The 18,289-nt window shown below is 46.7% G+C and overlaps 1 protein-coding gene and 1 pseudogene across 2 annotated transcripts in view; both read right to left on the bottom strand.

Moving 5' to 3' along the window:
• LOC306733270 overlaps positions 1–17,765 on the bottom strand; it is a 161,851-nt pseudogene extending 144,086 nt beyond the window's left edge. The window contains exon 1 of the transcript in view: positions 17,280–17,765. The product of the transcript in view is annotated as an uncharacterized misc_RNA (transcript). The remainder of the gene's footprint in view (positions 1–17,279) is intronic.
• On the bottom strand, positions 12,315–15,992 carry nrip1b (nuclear receptor interacting protein 1b; the record flags this gene model as incomplete). Its single annotated transcript, XM_079214209.1, has 1 exon — positions 12,315–15,992. The coding sequence occupies one exon, from the start codon at positions 15,990–15,992 to the stop codon at positions 12,315–12,317; it is 3,678 nt and encodes a 1,225-aa protein (XP_079070335.1).
• Positions 17,766–18,289: the final 524 nt, after the last annotated feature.

Here is an 18,289-nt window from a genome sequence, read left to right as displayed (position 1 = left end):
AAAGAGGTTGTTGATTAAATTAAATATGATGGGAATAGTGGGCAGAGTATGTATGGATTAAATACTTTTTACTTGACAGATTTATTAGTAATAAGTTATAACATTGCATTTCATTTAGCTGACGATTTCATCCAAAGCGATTTACAACAAGTACAAACTCAGAACAACAAGAATCAAGAAAGTACAATTTCTTCAATAAAGTGAAACTACAAAGTGCTATCAGTAAGTGCCATTTAAGTGCTACTACTGTGCTACTTTCCTTATTCAAAGTATAGTAGGAAAATATGTGTTTTTAGTTTTATACATTATAATTGGGACAGCACTATCGAGAAGATACCTGGTGGAGAATGGTACACCTCAGAGTAGTGCAATTAGTCCAATACTGTTCTCCATCATGATAAATGACGTGTTCCTTCAAGTTCAGGGTGATTTTGGAAGATCTCTATTTTTGCTGATGATGTTTGCATTGTGGAAGAGGGGAAAGAACATAAACAATATTTAAGGGAAAGTACAAGAGGCTGTGAATGAAGTAGAAAGGTGGTATTGTGCATGGGGATTCAAGTTTTCTGTGGGAAAAACGAAAACAATCTGGTTTAGTGGATACTCAGATAAAGATGTATGGACAAAAGATTGTGAACGTTTTTAGGTTTCTAGGTGTGTGGTTAAATCATAAGTTAACATGGAATGAGCAGATTCAGAAGGTCTGCAATGAAAAATATGAATATCACTCTGATGAGATCAGTTTGAAGAACCTAAACTTCTCGTGTGCCCAGCGTAGAGAAGGACTGACTCTATCTAGAGTCAGGGGTTGGTTTGTCCGTTCTGGGCCCCTGTAGAAACATGGCTGCCGGCTCCATGAAGACGACCTAACGATGATTCTTTTCAAGTGATTAAACAATCAAAAAAACATCTTTAATAGTCTTGTATTTCATTTCTGCCAATACATCCCCCTTAATACTACACACTGTCCATTTAAGCCAACAACATAAATTTGGCCCCAGACCCTAAAACGGTGCGTTTAGGGTCTGGGGCCTTTATAGGACAGCCTGCTTCTCTCTTTCAGGCCTCTTGCTGGGTGCATTTGTACTGTTAATACTTTATTAACACTCTGCATGTACTTTTACTTATTACAACTACTACTGTATTCTTCTTTACTGTTTTTATTATTGTTTATTTATATTACTGCTGCTGTCAATGACGCCTATATCTATAATGCAATACATACATATTTATAATCATTTATAGTCTGCTTATAGCGCTGTATAGTTACAGTTACACTCATAAATAGTGAAGCAGAGTCAGATTGCTGGATTGTGTATCGGTGACAATGATCTATTCAACTCAAGTGTTTATGTAGACATTACGTACTGGAATTGTTTTACAAAGTTGCTTGTTTACAATTCATTGTAGTAATACATGAAAAGTCAGTACATTTGTATATTTGTATTTATTTGTGACATTTTCTTTGAAAAAGTTATGAAACCAACGTTAAAGTCTAGCCTGCTTCATATTGTCTGAAACATAAAAAGATGATTCCTCACTTCCTATCAGGACTATTGGACCACACCCAAAGCCCAGGGATCTGTATCAGGACTGAAAAATGTAGATTGGTGCATCCCTATTCATAAATATTCATAATGCTTTCTTACATTAATCACATAACAAACCATTTTTTATTTAACTCATGAGGTCAAGTATCACAATACTTCATAGTTGATGGTCACTTATTAAGATTTTCTTGGTAAGGATCATAGTGCTTTATAATTCTCATAGCTGTAATACAGTTTAATATTTGTATAATGCATTATAATTACTGTTATATATATATATTATAATGTGAATATTGGGAGCTTTGGTGAAGTAATGTGGTTTAGGAAGATGTTATACATTGCTGATAACATATAATACTTTTACTTAAAGGGCCAGTGTGTAGCATTAATTGCAGAAATGGGGATTGGTTGCAATCTGCAACGTCACCACTAGATGCCTCCAAATCCTACACACTGTCCCTTTAAGTAAAGGCTCTGAATACTTCTTCCACCAGATAAATAAATAAGCATCAGGTAAAATATCATCAGGTATTTCACAGTAAATCCAACGTAAATGTAATCCTCAAATTGAAATAAAAGCCACACAAATACACAAAGCAATTTTAAAAGTCTTAATGCCATCACTTGTGCGTGAGTATCAACACTGAATATAACGGATAAAGAGTCTGAATTCAGTTGTCCGAGTTCCGCCCGAACTATTCAGACGGATGGAATAACACCTACGTCCAAACACGGGGCTTTGAAATGTGTCAGCTGTGATTAATTCAGTGCAGAGACGAGGAGAACAGTCCTCTTGCACAGAACTGGGTCATCCTTTAGATGTTCAGGAATAGCATTGTTTGTAATAGTCATAACGGAGGCAGTCAGCATGCTTTGTTAACATGAACTGTGTCATCTAACTAGTACATATACATATTAATGGGGATAGTCAGAACTCTGTGTCATTGGGGGAAGGAGTTAGCAACAAAAAAAAACACATTGTGCAGGAAGATTTCATCTAGATGGATTTTTTTTTTTAGCAATCCAATTCCAGGAAGAATGGTTATTAATGGTTATTAAAAACCATGCAGCGTGCCATTTGGCTGTATGTGTGCACAATCATACTAAGTATCACTACATTCCTTTGATTTTTGGTATTCAGTCCAAAAATGAGCTGTCGTTCAGTCTTCCTCCAGCAGATGGCAACATCCTCCTTTGGAGCTCCAGCTTGCATAATGCCAGCCTCCACACAATGGCAGCAGGAATGTGCAAAAGATAATGAATCATGAAAATGCTAAATCAAGGAGCATTATAAATCACAACGTCTGCTTCCAATTCTGTTTTCCCAGCGCTGCACCTTAATCGATATTTCATAGCATCGACGTTGCGGCGTGCTGAAATATTGAGTGGCCAGCAGAGAGTGTGTGTGTGAGGGTTAACCTAAGCACACAGGACACGTCCTGTGGAAACAGCCTTCTTCATCACACAGTTTGACCTCAAGGCAAGAAGTAGAGCTATCAGTCAGAGGAATCTGGGAAGCTGTCAGGAAACCAATCAGAAAATAAGTTGATGAATCAATTGGTAAAGTCACGCGGTAGCGGTCTGGACAGATCCCGCTGACAAGAGCTCAGACTTGTTTGTTGAAGATCAAAACGGATCCTGAAAGTGAGCCTCAGGGCTGAATGATAAAAGCCTCGCTCGCCCCATGCAGGACTTGTTAAAAAACCTCTACCTCCCCTTGCTTTCTGTCTCTTTCAGTCATCCAACACATATACAATGCAAAGCTTAAATTGTCAATTTTGAAAATCTGTGATAATAAAAGAAAATGAACATTTGGAACAAAAGTACTGTTTTGGACATGTACGTTTCATCACTGATATGACAACCAAGATGGATGCCAACTATACAAATGACAGACACAAAGTCCTATTTCTTAACACACATGTTTAATTTTACATAACATAACTTATATTTCATTGTATATACTATACACACACACTCCTATACTTTGCATTTGTGCACTTTTATTATTATAGACGTGGAGGCTTCTGGGGTCCCGGATCGCCTGGTGCACCCTGGGTAACGCCATGCTGTTTGACTTTATTTCACTTCAGCTGGACTCTGCATTCCTGGGATCCTGAGAAAGAATGGATGACAATGTTTTCAGCAAATATCCTCATCAATGGCGTCGTGCCTGCCACTCCGATGAGACCCCTCCCAACGCAGACTCTCTGTACACACATTATATTGCAACAGTGTTTTGGAAACACAATCTTGAAATGCATCCACTCCTCTCCTCTGCGCTGCCTCGTGAGTCTGTTCGTTCCCTCGGCGGGGTTTTATTCTTCTTCCATGTTTTCCTCCGGGGGCTTTTAGAGACAGGCCGGGCTTCAAGGCCGGATGGATACCGTACAGTTACAGTGACGGAGGAGATTTATCCTTTTTTATTAACTAAGGGCTTGCAGCTATTACATGTCTCTGAATGTGGCTGACAAAGCATCATCCATTATCATCCGGAGCGGACCGGTCACTAGAAGAGTGTAACTGGCTTTACCTTCAAGCGAGTTGGCACAGTCGCTATGAAATTTGATATAATTGTTCGCATTTTTTTTATAAGGCGGGCGGTTTCTTCAAGCACGCTGACACTCGTGATCTTTCACAGAGTGTACAAATGCTTAGCTGGAAAATATTCCCCAATTACGCAGCATTTCATGGAGTTTAAACGTAGACAGCAGGGCCACACAGGGACCCACTGCATATGGGGGCCTTTGCAGAGGGGCCCACAACGTGGCCGACATGGGCACCTTGGAGCGGATCAAAATGCCACTTCAGAAATAGATTTCTGGGGCCAAAAAGGATCTATTGTCAAACAAACGTAGAGCCATTCACTTTACATTCCCTTGAAAAGGCCAACCCTCCTCCGTCTTAGTTCAGTCTACATTTCTCTAACTCTATAATCAAACTATTTTCTTTCTTTTCTTTTGGTATTTCTGCCGTGCAGACGTGTGCCGGGTGACACGGTGACACTGTCTCATGGAAGTCTGGAAGTAATCGATCAAATCCCGCCGCTTCCTTGCAGCAAACCCCAGAGGTAACTTTCAACACCGCTGATATTTATCTGTCATAAAGCATGAAACCATAAAAACTGATATGTCGTCTGAAAAGCATTCCCCCCCCCCCCGTCAGACTAAAGCACGGGACCGTATATGAGGTCTCGTCTTTTTACACAAGCAAGATAAGCCTCGCTGTGTTTTGCGGTCAGGGGAAATTACAGTGCCACGACGAGATCTCAGTCGCTGATCCTCATATTTAATATCAAATGCAGACGCGAAACGTCTATCATAGATGTTAATATGTGATACAGAAAATATGAACACGGCGTACCTGAGAGGCATCGCAGCACGGCTGGGTTTTAGTCGGGGAACGCGTGTCAATGTGTTTTGTTGCAAGCAGTCATGGCTACAATAATATATAGTTCATTTAATTATGAACAACACTGATTGTGTCCTTTCCCCTCGCTCTCCGGTGCAATATGAGCATTGATTTTATGACACAGTAAAGAATGAAGTAGTTAAACCCGGCCGTAGCGTCCAGAAGAGCTTTAAGAAGATTTCAGCCATTTTCCAAGCTTTTAATTCTCATTATGGCGGATATTCACCACTTCCACCAGTCCCCTTTAGTAATAGACAACATTTCATATCTTTTACGATGGTTTTAAAGGCCAAGTTAATGACTCAAGCCAGAATCTGTCCATATGAACTTAAGTAAAATCCCAGAGTGTTGCAGAGGAAAGGGAGAAGACGCTTCCTTGATCCTGACCTTATCTGTTTTCTATCATGTTTTATGATCTCACCTGCTGGGTGCAAATGAGGTTGAAAGCAGTGTTTAATATATAATCCAAAGTCTCTCAAATGAGGACCCTGTACCCTTGGAAGGATAAAACAAATAAAAAACCTCATGTAAAATAATTAAAAGAACAAAGTATTAAACATTCTTCCGAAGGTACACTTTCTCTTTGGTAGTACACGTGTGTTCACACTGGCAACGCATTATGAGAACCAGGGTGCTGGACTCAAAACGGTCCCGGCTGCAATCTGCCATTAATTAAAAAGAAGAAGAAGAACCAGAAGAACTAGAACCAGAAAAACTAGAACCAGAAAAAGAACACAACCTAGAATAAGAACAAGAACAAAGAGAAGCTGTCAAATGTTGCAATTGTCATTTCAGGTAAATGCAAAACAGTCGTGTTAGATTCCCCCTCTAGCAATTCACGCGCTATGCAGACACTGACACCTGTACACGATGTACACTAGTACACGGTGTACATAAGTACACCGTGTACTGCATGGAGGCGGACTACTGGAGGAAGTTGAGACACAGCAGTCGACTGCATGCTATTGGCTCTGTGGAGGGTGGCGGTGCTTTTAGCTAACAAAAAACATGGCATGTTAGCGTGTTAGCATGATACCAAGCGCTAACTAGCACTGCACATGGAGTACAGCTGAGGCCAATGGGAGCGCCATGAGCTTTGCATGTATTTGGTTATGAGCCAAAGTTATTACAAGTCATCCAGAGACGTGTTTACCAAATTTCATGGCAATCCATATAGTTGTTGAGATGCAGCAGCCTGCATGGAAGTGGTGACCACGCTGCTAGCATGGCAACAATGAATAACACACATCTTTAAAAACATTTTCTTACTAGATCGTCGTTTAAAATGGTCAACACACTGGAGTTAATAAACAGAACAGACTCAGGTTTCATAAAAGAAAAGTCTCATTACAGCTGAGATGGAAGGCCCACTGCTGGCGCTGTGAACAGTCCCACATTGGAAATATGAACAACACACACACACACACACACACACACACACCTGTCCTGGCTCATCGGAGTCTTCACTTCTTTCGAGCAGCACTGCGATGCGTTCTTGGCGTCCTGTGAGCTGCTGCAGCGCCAGCAGTGGGCCTTCCATCTCAGCTGTAATGACATTAACACAGTTCATCATTTGAAAATGTCAGTTTGTTCAGGAGCTTTCTTAGTGAAACCCAGAACCTGTTAATTAATTACAGTGTATTGACCATTTATGATTATATAGCATGCACCTTGTTGTGCTTTGACTTATGCATTTGAGGACAAAGCAGCATATCTTATATTTCTCTCATAAAGTAGCTAAAACTTAGCTTTTCATGTGTGCAGTGTCTCTGTGTAGGCTACACTGAATCAGCAGCATGTCATTTAACGAGGAAGCTGCAATAATAATAAATGAAATAATAAATACTAAATAATAGTGGACAAAAGAGTCTGAGGCAGAGTTTCTAGATGGGAAGCAGCTGATTGGCCGGCCTGTAATCCACGTCCAATCTGTACTTTCTTAAAAGTAAAGCAATCTAAAAAGTGTCATTATTTGTACATGTTATTACTATTGTTAATAAGCATTGTCATACAGACCCGAGTGGGCAGCTTCACCCTGAAGGAGGCTTAAAGAAAGTGATCAGGTTAGCTCCCTCTGTGTTTATTGGCTAGTGATGACGTCATGAACTCAATATGCAAACAGTAAATACACTTGAAGGGTCTCACGTCTCAGACTCTCCTACTTACGTCTTACTCTCAGACTCATCGTGTCTTAATATTACAGCCTGGAACATTCACCCAACTGGTTTAAGAAGGATTTATTAAATACATGAATTGATAATACCGGTCGACTGCTCCGATGCGTGAAGCGTGAAGCGTTCTTCTCGTGCTCTGGGAGATCCTTCTTCTTCACACTGGGAGGAGCATCAGGGCCTCAGGGGGATGAGAAATGTTTGCTTGGAAAGGTCATGACCTCAAAGATCAACCGCTCTGTCGTGTCACATGTCACGTGATGAAACGCACAGGAAATGAGTGGTGAATCCATTTCCTGAAGACTCTCCGGAGTTTGGCGAGATCAGGTGACATTGTAGACACACGAGTGAACAGGCCAGAGCCCTCAGAGCGCCGCGAGCAGACTTTCCCCCAGAGAGAGACGTCGGCAGAGCGGAGCTTCGACATTGCTCCGTCTCCCACTCGGCCACTTTGTAGAACATTCACCCTCGCGCTCAGATATCGCCCGTGCTCCTCCACGCGGCGCCAGCCTTGGGATCCCTCCGAGGGGACTCTCACTCATCATGAATATTACATCGTGGTGTGTTTACACGCCTGCATGTGGCCACCATTACGGAGGCTTTACAGAAAAGCTTTTCCTTGATGTGAGCGACTGGGACGAACGAAACCAAAAACCCCGCGCTGTGCATTCTTGCTCTTCACTCACTCTGGTGAAGTAACAAGTCTTTTGACTCGGTGACCTGTTGCTTCCACCCTTTCTGCACATCAAGCCTATTAGTCGTCTATGACTAATCGCCGCTTCACGTGTGAGGCCACGGGAAGTAGCAGGTCAAGAGGCTATCAGGTATTCAGCTGAAGAAAGGACTGAAGCCGTGCTGCTACTTGTCATATTTACACAAAATGTCAGAAGAATGGGCTGAGTGTAACGCCAGAGAGGGGGGGGGGGGAAGGGCAGTGTGTGTGTGTGTGTGTGTGTGTGTGTGTGTGTGTGTGTGAAGGGAGGGAGGCCACAGCTGCAGGCCAACAGTTGATCCTGTCCCGGGAAACAGGATCAGCCAGGTCAGGGTGAGGAGGAGGAGGGGCAGAAGGTCGTGACCCCGTCGGGGAGGAGGGTTAAGGAACAGACTTCACAAAGAGGTACATCTTCAAAAGCAAAAGCCCCACTGGGGGGAAACCAGTATACGGCTGAGGAAAATAAACCAGTTTGACCTCCTTTCTGGGAGCAGGAGTTCCCCCAGGTGTTTGCTCTGACCTCGTTATTGTTGCACCGCAGCGGCTCGGCGTCAACGTGCGGAGGAGGGACTTTGTTTTTCTTGACTGGTATCTGTTTCGGAGGAAAGTTTTAGCATTTTATTAATACGCCCCGCCCTCGTGACGCTCCAAATGGGGGTCACGCGACCCATAAAATGCTAATTACATCGTATGTGTGTGTGTGTGTGTGTTTACATAACATTTGAGGGCAGACCATGTGCTCAAAGTTCAAACGCTCGCATGAGGAAAGAGGGCGACTGAACATCTGTGAGCGTATTTATCCCACCAATCACCACGACAACCAGTGTGGGCTCACTCACTGCAGGGCCTCCATGTGAATAAACAAAGCACCTTAACAAGAGGGTGTCTGGTTACCACTCATCTCCGCACAATGGCTTCACAAACAGCGCACGTGTTGCCGTGCAGATGAGCGCCAATAGGGTCCGGGACCTGTTTGCGGCCTCCGGTGGCGTTCACTTCCCTTTAGCCTCACGCCGCAGACAAACGGACGATTGTCAAGTTTTACACCTTGACCTCGGCGCCCCCCCCTCATCCCGTTCCCCCTCCCCTCCCTGGTGTTTGCCCCGCTTCAGCTTTCAGAAGAAAATCAAGGGGTGACTGGCGGTTCAGCCTTCGATAAGGATCTTTGAAATGAGAGAAGTTCACGGAGGGGGAAAGGTTACCGGGAGTTTAAAGAGAGCGCAGCCAGTCACGGGGAGCGTTAAAGATAAAAAAAAAAATAAAAAAAAGAGGGGAAGTCAGGGCTGAGGAACTGCGCCGCGATTCTAAAAGTGCACAGCAGACAAAAAGCCGCCTGTTCACTCGCCCGGACTGCATATTCAAAAGCCAGCGCGAGGCGGGGGGGGAAGTTGGAGCGTGAACTCCTCTTCACCTTTAGGGAGGCTGCTCTGCTCGAGTCAAGGAAAGAGATCACACACACACACACACACACACCAGAGGGTTCGGGTTCTGATGGCGGCTCGTCTCTTGGGCCCTCGGTGCACATCTGGTGACCTCCGGGTGACCTCCGGGCGTCTTTCCTGCCTTTGTTAGGACGCAGCACTGTAAGTGAACAGCAGCCAACTCAGAAGCAGACGTTTCAGGGCAAATACAGGACATCCTCCCCTCCACTTTAACGGATCTTTGATTACACAAAGAGCCGCTTGGCTTTGATGTCGCCCGTTAAACAACTTTATTCTTTGTGAGGCACGGCAGACGTTGGGACGGAGAGCTGCCGATTGATTACTTTGTCTCCAAAGACTGAACTTATATCGTGCCAATAAATGTATTTAATCATTGAACTGTTTAAAGCGACCTCTCATGTGAGTTTGGACCAGGCAGAGCATGACCTCTGGACGGGAGAATTAAAATAATGTAGAGGAATATAAATGTGTTTTAGCTTTGCTCAGGTAACATCTTATCATCTCATATACACAGCCCCAATGTGTGTGTGTGTGTGTGTGTGTGTGTGTACAAGGGGTAAAAACTAAATACACTTCTGAATAGGTAACTAGAAAAAGAGGAAGACATTCATACTAGGTCATGCATTTTAGTACTTTATTTTTGAGATATCAGTGCAAATGAACACCAAAAAAAGAAAAACATAAAAAAAAGAAAAGAAATTTAATTTTGTTTCAGGTCTTCACATGAAAAAATGAAACATCGCTTATATATATATATATATATATATATATATATATATATATATATATATATATATATATATATATATATATATATATATATATATATATATATATTTGCTGCTACAAATGTATTTCTCAGATGCACAATGCAGATCTATGATTGTACGTCAATCCCCCCACTATAGCCCCGAGCTCTTTCACGGAGCTGTTTGTTAACCAGTAACAGGAAAAAAAAAAAAAAAATCACAAAAATATTCAATGCACGTTTATTTTTCACACATTTCAGAATCAACTCGCTCGACAGTCTGCGGTTATTTAGGGACTGTTGGTATTCTAAACGGACCTCTCTCTGTGATAAAAAAGACCTATTTTTAAGACTTGACATTTCCCCGTCACCAGTAGGGATACACAGGTAGTTCCCATGCGTCTGCATGCAACAGGCAGCAGTGAGGAGAGTCAGACATATTACACAACACAGCGCAGGATAGATTATCATTTACCACATAGAGACACATGCAAAGAACAAACCAACCAAAAAAAGATGGGCATAGCATCCTCTGCCTTTGTATGTACACTTGTACGCATATAATTCATATTTACATATCAGGGCATTAAAAACTAGGGTAATATCTTTTCTTAAACATTACAAAATAGTCATCTTTCATACTGAAAGTACTATTTACACAAATATATTGAACCATTGTGAAAATGTATTAATAATCGAAGAGACGTACTCCATAGGTATATGTATTAAAAAGATCACAAGACTAAATGGATAAAGCAGTGTGTGACATTAACCGAAAAAGAATACAGTACAATCAAAATAAGGAGCTAGATACCGGAGACCCCTCAAGACACCAACAGGTTTTTGGGGGGCAGGTGCGCATATCCAGCTGCCTGGAAAACAAAGGTGTACCTCGTGGTCTTCTCTTAATTACCATGCAATTATTTTGACATTTTATGAGTTAAGAGGCTGCCACAAAACAAAAGAAAGAAAAAAAGAAAAAGAAAGATGTCCATAAACCACAACAGTTGAAGAAATGATGACGAAAAGAAAAGAATCACAAACTGTCAAATTCTCAACGGATAACAATACTGACATTTCTTCTTTTTTTTTTTTTTTTTTTTTGTGTATTACATGCCATTAAAAATGATTCTTGGAAAAAGGACACCGAGTAGGACTCGGCTTTTTTTTTTCGACAGTGCAAACTCCAGGTGACGTGAAATGAGAGCAGAGAAAGCGCTGCGCTTCACACACTTGGAAGTTTCCGTGTGCGTGAAGAGAGCGGCGGCGGTGGTGGGGGTTTCACCCAGGACGGGTGAGACGACTTCCTCAGCCTTTTTCTTTTTTTAAACTGTTGCTCCAGAAACCTGTTTCCACGCTGTTGCTCAACGGCGAGCAACCGCACGCTGACCCATCTGCTGCAAAGCACGTCAACCCTTGAATTTGCACCGTCGAAGATTGCCCTTGAAACGTTCAATTCAAATGAAAGCATAGACTCAATGAATTGTGACTATTCAAACCTCCGTCGCTACATCCTGCCTGATAATTACACCACTCTGTGAATCTCAAGACAAAGCATTCATCATGGTGGGCTCCTCAGCGAAGCTACTGCAGTGTGAACTGTTTTTCAAGGTCCTCCTTTGAATGAATTTATCATGTGCATTGTTGTAATAGACCGCCGCGTCTGCCCTAGAATGGCTTTATTTAGAACCTTATCTAAAATTGATGGGCCTCTGTCTTATCTGAAAATGTTCTGATGGAGAAAATAAATAAATGTCCACTGAACTGAGCGCTAACATTTTTGGAGTCATCAATAATGAACGTTGCCTGAAATGTTCCTTCTAAATGTTTTATGGCCGGCAACAAAGGGGACATGGAATAGTGATATGTGTAGAACTCGGATACAAAATAAAAAGTGTAGAACAAGACCAAATTGTAAAGGAGGACTTCCTAATGGACCAAATGAAATATGTAGAGCATGATAATCACTGATGGGAAAGGGTCATCCGTGACAGTTGTGTCGTTTAGCTTGAATCAATTAGACATTTTGCTATGATAGACCTTTTTACCGCTCCATGACGTCGCCATTTAAAATTGAGAAACCACTGTATGCATTTCAATTGGAACTTGCTCTATGCCACAAAAAAATGTTTTAATAAAACCATGTTTGCATTCTTTGTTATTTGTCCCATCAAACCAATTTGGCAAGTCATTAAAAAAAAAAAAAAAAAAAAAAAAAAAAAAAAAAAAAGTCAATGAATTTGATTCCGCTTGCTATTTTTTCTGCAGTTGATACAACTTCTACTCATATGATTGGCTCAGCCCCTGGCTCTCGTGGCTGTGCTTGTCATTGTGGTTGGGCGATTGCGGGATGGAGCTCAGACTGTGTTCATAAGCATGCATGTCACTGATTGGCTCTTCTTTAACTCGGACCATCGAGTGGGTTCCCTCCGCCTGATCCCGCACCTCCTTCCTCAGCTGAATGCTGCCCTTCTGCAGCATGTAGTACAGGATGGGGTTGGAGCGCGAGAGCCGCGGAGAGTCCGGGTTTGATTCGCAGCCCTCGCCCCCCTCCTCCTCCTCCTCCTCCTCTTCTTCATTCTCGTGACTACTCCATCTCACGGGGCTCTCGGGCTCCTGTTTGACCAGAGTAGGCGGGTCCCGCTTTGGAGCGACCGGCCACGGAGCTGGCTGGCGGCTCCAGGGGGTGCGGACAGGACCGTCCCCTGCAGGCGGGGCGGGCGGCGGTCTGAGATTACTCGGAGGCCCCGAGTTGAGGGAACCGTGAGGGTGCCAGCCCGGCAGGTGGAGGAAGCTGTGATTGTGGGCGGGCTGACTGAGAATGCCGCCGTTGGCCTTGCCGTTGGCCTGCAGGACGGAGGGACTGGGCGTCCCCCGGGGCTGCTGGGACATCTCCTTCAGGCAGTTGTCGGAGAGCAGCAGCTGCTTGAGCACATTGAAGCCTCGGCTCTCTCTGGTGAGGGTTTCACTTGGAGGACTCCTCGGGGGAGCCTCCTCTTCCTTCACCATCATCCTCTGCTGCTCAGGCTCTTCCTGAACGGCAGAAGACGCATAAATGTTTATGTCGCCGCTGTCCACTGCTCTCGGACAGCTGTGATTCAAACTGTCAGTCCGGTCAGAGCAGAGGCGTCTCTTCTTAGGACTGGGGCTCGGATACTCCCTCTGTTCCTCTTTAACCTGCCTGGGCTGTGACTCAGCCTGCATGGCAGAACTGGTATAGTAGGTAGCAGTCTGTTGTTTAAGCAGCTGGCTGAGGAGGCCGTACTTTGCTATGACCTCTGCAGGCCGCGGTTCTGTTTTTAAGTCCTGCTGACAATCAGAGAGGGGGCTATTCTTCTCATAGCCACCAGGTCTCTTTCTGCCACTAGAGTCCTCAGACATGGCCAAGGACGGTCCCACCTCCTCCGCAAACTCGGTTTTGACCTTTACGTCCAAAGGGGGCCCATTGGCGCCGTCACAGATGAGGGAGGCGCCCGGGCTCCTCTCGTAGCAGCTCCCTGCGACCTCTACGCTCCTCCTGCCGCTGCCGCCCGGCCTATCTTTGCGTCCGGCTGGAGCGGTGGCCGAGCCCGTTCCTAGAAGGAGCTGCAGCACGGTGCGCCTCTCTAGGAGGTTCTCGATCTGCGTCGAAGGCGGAGAAGCTTCCTTCTGGCCGAAGGGTGTGCCACTGCCCGAGGGTCCGTCTGAGAGCGGAGTGGTGGTGGTCCTGTGGATCGGAGCGTTGAGCCTTTCCAATAGGGCGAGGGGCCTGCTGGCGTCCAGCTCCTGACCGAGCCCTTTGCTGGAGGGGATGGGCGGGGAGGACGAGGTTGTGCCGCACTGAGCCAGATTTTGTAACAGTTTACTGGCACTGAAGGCCGGCTCTGAAGCCTTCTCAGCAGGGAAGGCTTTAGATTTACACAAATCCAATGGGCTAGACTGGACATGGGGGGAGGGGTAGGAGTACGGGGACGGAGCACCGCTGGTGTCCCGGCTGAGGGGGGAGTAGAGCGGCTGGGCCGGGGCTGCAGGTCTATCTATGGGGCTTTTTGTCCTGGTCTCCTCCCAGGGCACGAGTCCCTTCGGTTGGCCTCGAGCCATGGCGGCCATAGTTATATCAACGGGCGGGCTGGGGTTACCCACGCTTTTATTAACCATCTCATTATTTCTGCGCTCAAGAAGAAGCTGCATAAGTGTGATTTTAGAGTGTGATTTTAGGTCCTGGCTCATTTCAGGCTCCTTGTTCTTGCACAGCTTTGACCCTGATGGCTCTGGCTTCCACTTGTTTATTAAAGATTCTGTTAGTTTGTCCAGAGAGGAGGTAGACATGGAGGGGGAGGAAGAGGAGGACATAGCAGTGGAAATACAGGGGACAGCAGCAGAGGTGGGAGAAAAGGTTGCAGTGGAGGGTTGAGCAGAAGCTCGGGGAGAGAATGCAACTGGGGTGGAGGAAAACATTGTGGTGGAAGAAGAGAGGGTAGAGGTGGAAGAGGAGAAGGAGAAGGAGGAAGAGGGGGCAGTGGTTTTGGGCCCCGTGTCTCGTGCACCGGCCCGGCTTCTCACGGAGAGGTCGATGGGAGAGCAACTCGAGTAGGAGCTCTCTGCATCGCTGCTGTCCTTGGTCAGGCTCCTCTCCTGGATGGAGCACTCGCTGTCCGACGTGACTGAAGACGAGCCGCTGGGCGGCAGGACGCCACAGCTGTCCTCCAGGTGCCCGTTCTTGGTCAGCTGCTTCTGGTTGTTGTGGTTGTTGAGAAGCAGCAGCAGCAAGCTGCTGCACGTCTGCGGGGGACGGGACGGACGGGAGTCAAAGCCTCGCTTCTCCCTCGGCGGCAGGCTGAGGGTGGGGTTTGGGGCGTGTGCGGGGGGAGCGGGTGGGGAGCTGTGGCTTTGGCTGTGGCCGCGCAGCAAAGAGGGGCTCTGTGGACTGGACAGCGCCGTTCGAGGGAGTGTTGTTGTTATTGTGGTTGTTGTTGTCATTCCATTTTGGGTTGATAAGGAGCTTAGTGTGTCTGGGGCTCCGGGCAGACTCCCTCCCGCGCTAGGTGGCCTGCTGTCCTGGCCGTACTGCTGGTTTGCCATGGCAGCTAGTCTCTCGCTAGCAGACCTTCCTGAGAGCTGGGCTTTGAGCGCATGCTCCCTGGAGTACTGCTGGAGATGGGCTTCGCTGGACAGCAGCAGGGCCAGTTGACTGCAGGCCACACTGGGCTTGGGTGAAGGTGCCGGACTAGAACGGATTTTCACCATGTTAGCCACCGCCTTCAGACGGTCCGCGCAGGACACGGACTCGGCAGTCGTCGGGGCGGAGGGAGGCGTGGCGCTGTGTGCGGACCGGGGGGATTCTGGAGGCCTGTCCTGACTGTGTCCCCTGCGACTATAGGGGGTGTTGCTGTGGTTTTGAAGTTTGCTCTTCCTCATCAGGCCCTTCAAGCGGCTCGAGGCCGTCCCGTACACAGGGAGTGGCTCTTTATCCGGAGGCGACGCCTTGGATGGAGAGGAACACTCGCTGGGCGGCTTATTAGAGTGCTGAGACATTGCCACGCTCTGAAGCCGTGAGCTGAACGACTGGAGCAGGGACGCCAACAGGGTGCTCTCCCCGGCATGAGGAGATCCCTCTAGTGTTCCGTTTTGGAGGCCTCCCACTTGGCCATTCAGCTCCATTGGGGGTGAAGTCATCCGCTGGGTCCCCGGATCATTCCAGGCCCCGGAGCGCAGTAGGCGGGCCTTCTTCAGGTGCTGCGAAGAGCCCAGTGTGGGCCCGTTGGTTCCAGCTTTGGGAGCCATGGGGCCATGATTGGGCAGTTGGAAAGGCCCGCCCACCTTGTCGCCCTGCTCCTGGTTGCTGTGGGCGGCCTCAGACCTCCCGCTCGCCGTGGCCCCAGGCCCGGCTACCACTGGATGCATCAGTAAACCTTCCAGATAAGTTAGAACAGCTGAATCCTTGTGTGTCTCAGGGCCAGGCTCCTCCCCATGAGTCATGTTCAATACTAGGATCCCCTCGTATGGTTCAGCACTGCTACTGGGAAACAAATGCCCACTAGGTCATCTGGTCGACTGTGGCATGTACTTCCTAACCAATAAGAAGAGTCTGCAGCGGGCCGGAGGACGCGCTGACCAGATGTGATCCCTCTCTGTAGTGGGCACAGTCAGCAGAGTGGTGACGCAGCATCCATGGCTGGAGGCAATCTGGGGCAGGTGGGCCTCCGAGGCATCGCTCTAAACGCCGTAGGATCCCAGAAGGCCGAGCGCCGCGCTTATGCGAGGAGCAAGCGAGGAGTCAGCGGGATTTCACCACAAAGATGTTGACACATTCCGTGGCTTTGGATTTTTGGGATGTCTGTCCTGAGGCCCGGCTGTGGTCCTGTCAGTGGCGCCGCCTTTCAGCTTTGCGGATCTCACATGGGGGACCTATGGGAGAGAGGGAGAGAGAGGGAGATGCTGTGTGAGAAGCAGGGATTTTGCACAGCACTGTATCACATTCATTTCACCACCTTGTCTGCCATCTCTGTTACTTAGCAACATTTCAGATTGACTGCACACGGCTCCTTCTCCTCTCTGCACTCTCCCCTCGCAGCCGCCGAGCAGACGACAAATGCAGATTAGGTCTGATTGGATCCAAATTGAAAATGCAAGCCCACTACCTTGAAAACATTCAGGTCTTGAGCTGTAAGCCCCTCACAGCGATGTCTTTCAAAAGTGAAGGGCCTTGTGAGAGCTGTGAATAATTTCTTATGCAGCTTGTCATTTCAGTGGATTATTCCCCCCCCCCCCCCCCCCCTCCACCTCCCCACACCTCCTACTGCTCCTTATGCACTTGAGCAGCATCTCACACGACGCAACCCTCCACACAAAGCAGGAGCCGCCCACGCACCCACCCACACAATAAAGCATTAAGCACGCATGCCGAGACACAAGCATGCATATGCACAAGAAGACATATATGTGCACGCAGATTAAGTAAAAAACAGGTCTGGTGGCTCAGTCTCAGGTGTGTTTTTTTTTTTCCCCACAACTGGCGAGCTGTGAATCCTCAAAAAGCTTAGCTCCTTTGAGCCCGGATTGCTTTTAAAATCAAGAGACAAAAGCAAAACATGAGCGGACTTGGCGGGTGCGACTCGTGTTTTTCGGGTACAGTACAAAGGCAGAGGGCCAATCACAGCGAGGATACGGCTGCACTTGACTGTCAAGTGTGTGTGTGTGTCTGCATGTGTGTGTGTGTGTATGTGTGTGTCTATGCTATGTGTGTGTATGTGTGTGTGTGTGTCTGTATGTGTGTGTGTGTGTGTATGTGTGTGTCTATGCTATGTGTGTGTATGTGTCTGTGTGTGTGTGTCTACGCTATGTGTGTGTATGTGTGTGTGTCTGTATGTGTGTGTGTGTGTGTGTCTGTATGTGTCTGTGTGTGTCTATGCTATGTGTGTGTATGTGTGTGTGTCTGTATGTGTGTGTGTGTGTGTATGTGTGTGTGTATGTGTGTGTCTACGCTATGTGTGTGTATGTGTGTGTGTATGTATGTGTCTGTGTGTGGGTCTGTGTGTGTGTGTCTGTGTGTCTGTATGTGTGTGTGTGTCTGTATGTGTGTGTCTGTATGTGTGTGTGTGTGTGTGTGTGTGTGTCTGTATGTGTGTGTCTACGCTATGTGTGTGTATGTGTGTGTGTATGTATGTGTGTGTGTGTCTGTATGTGTGTGTGTGTGTGTGTGTGTGTGTGTCTGTGTGTGTATGTGTGTGTATGTGTGTGTGTATGTGTGTGTGTGTGTCTGTATGTGTGTGTGTGTCTGTATGTGTGTGTGTGTGTGTCTGTATGTGTGTGTGTGTGTGTCTGTATGTGTGTGTGTGTGTGTGTCTGTATGTGTGTCTTTCTTCAGGATCAGGTGCACCTGTCACACCGCACCACTGTCAGGAGGGCAGAGTCGGTGTCACCGTGGTGAGCATTGTGCCAGTTGCCATGACAGTGTCAGCGGCGCTGCCCTGGGAGACCTCTGCTCTGAACCCTGTCAGCGTGGTTTCCGTGGATACAGGACACCTCTGACAGTCCTGGCCGCGTCCCATAAAGGTTAATTAATACAGAGCTTCCCCCTTCGCCTCAGCTGCCGCCCGTGTCCTTTACCGAGGCCGCCCTCACCTTTGGTGTCCGCTGAGCGGACCGACATCGCGGGTCACGCAACGGGACTGCAGCGCTCGATTATGACGAGAGGCCACGGCAACACACACACACACACACACACACACACACACACGGCCAGCGGCCTAAATACTAGAGAGCAGGAAGCCAGG

This window comes from Taurulus bubalis (genome assembly GCF_910589615.1).
Source record: "Taurulus bubalis genome assembly, chromosome: 2".
NCBI classification, from domain to species: domain Eukaryota; kingdom Metazoa; phylum Chordata; class Actinopteri; order Perciformes; family Cottidae; genus Taurulus; species Taurulus bubalis.
This window is presented reverse-complemented; position numbering and strand designations above follow the sequence as displayed.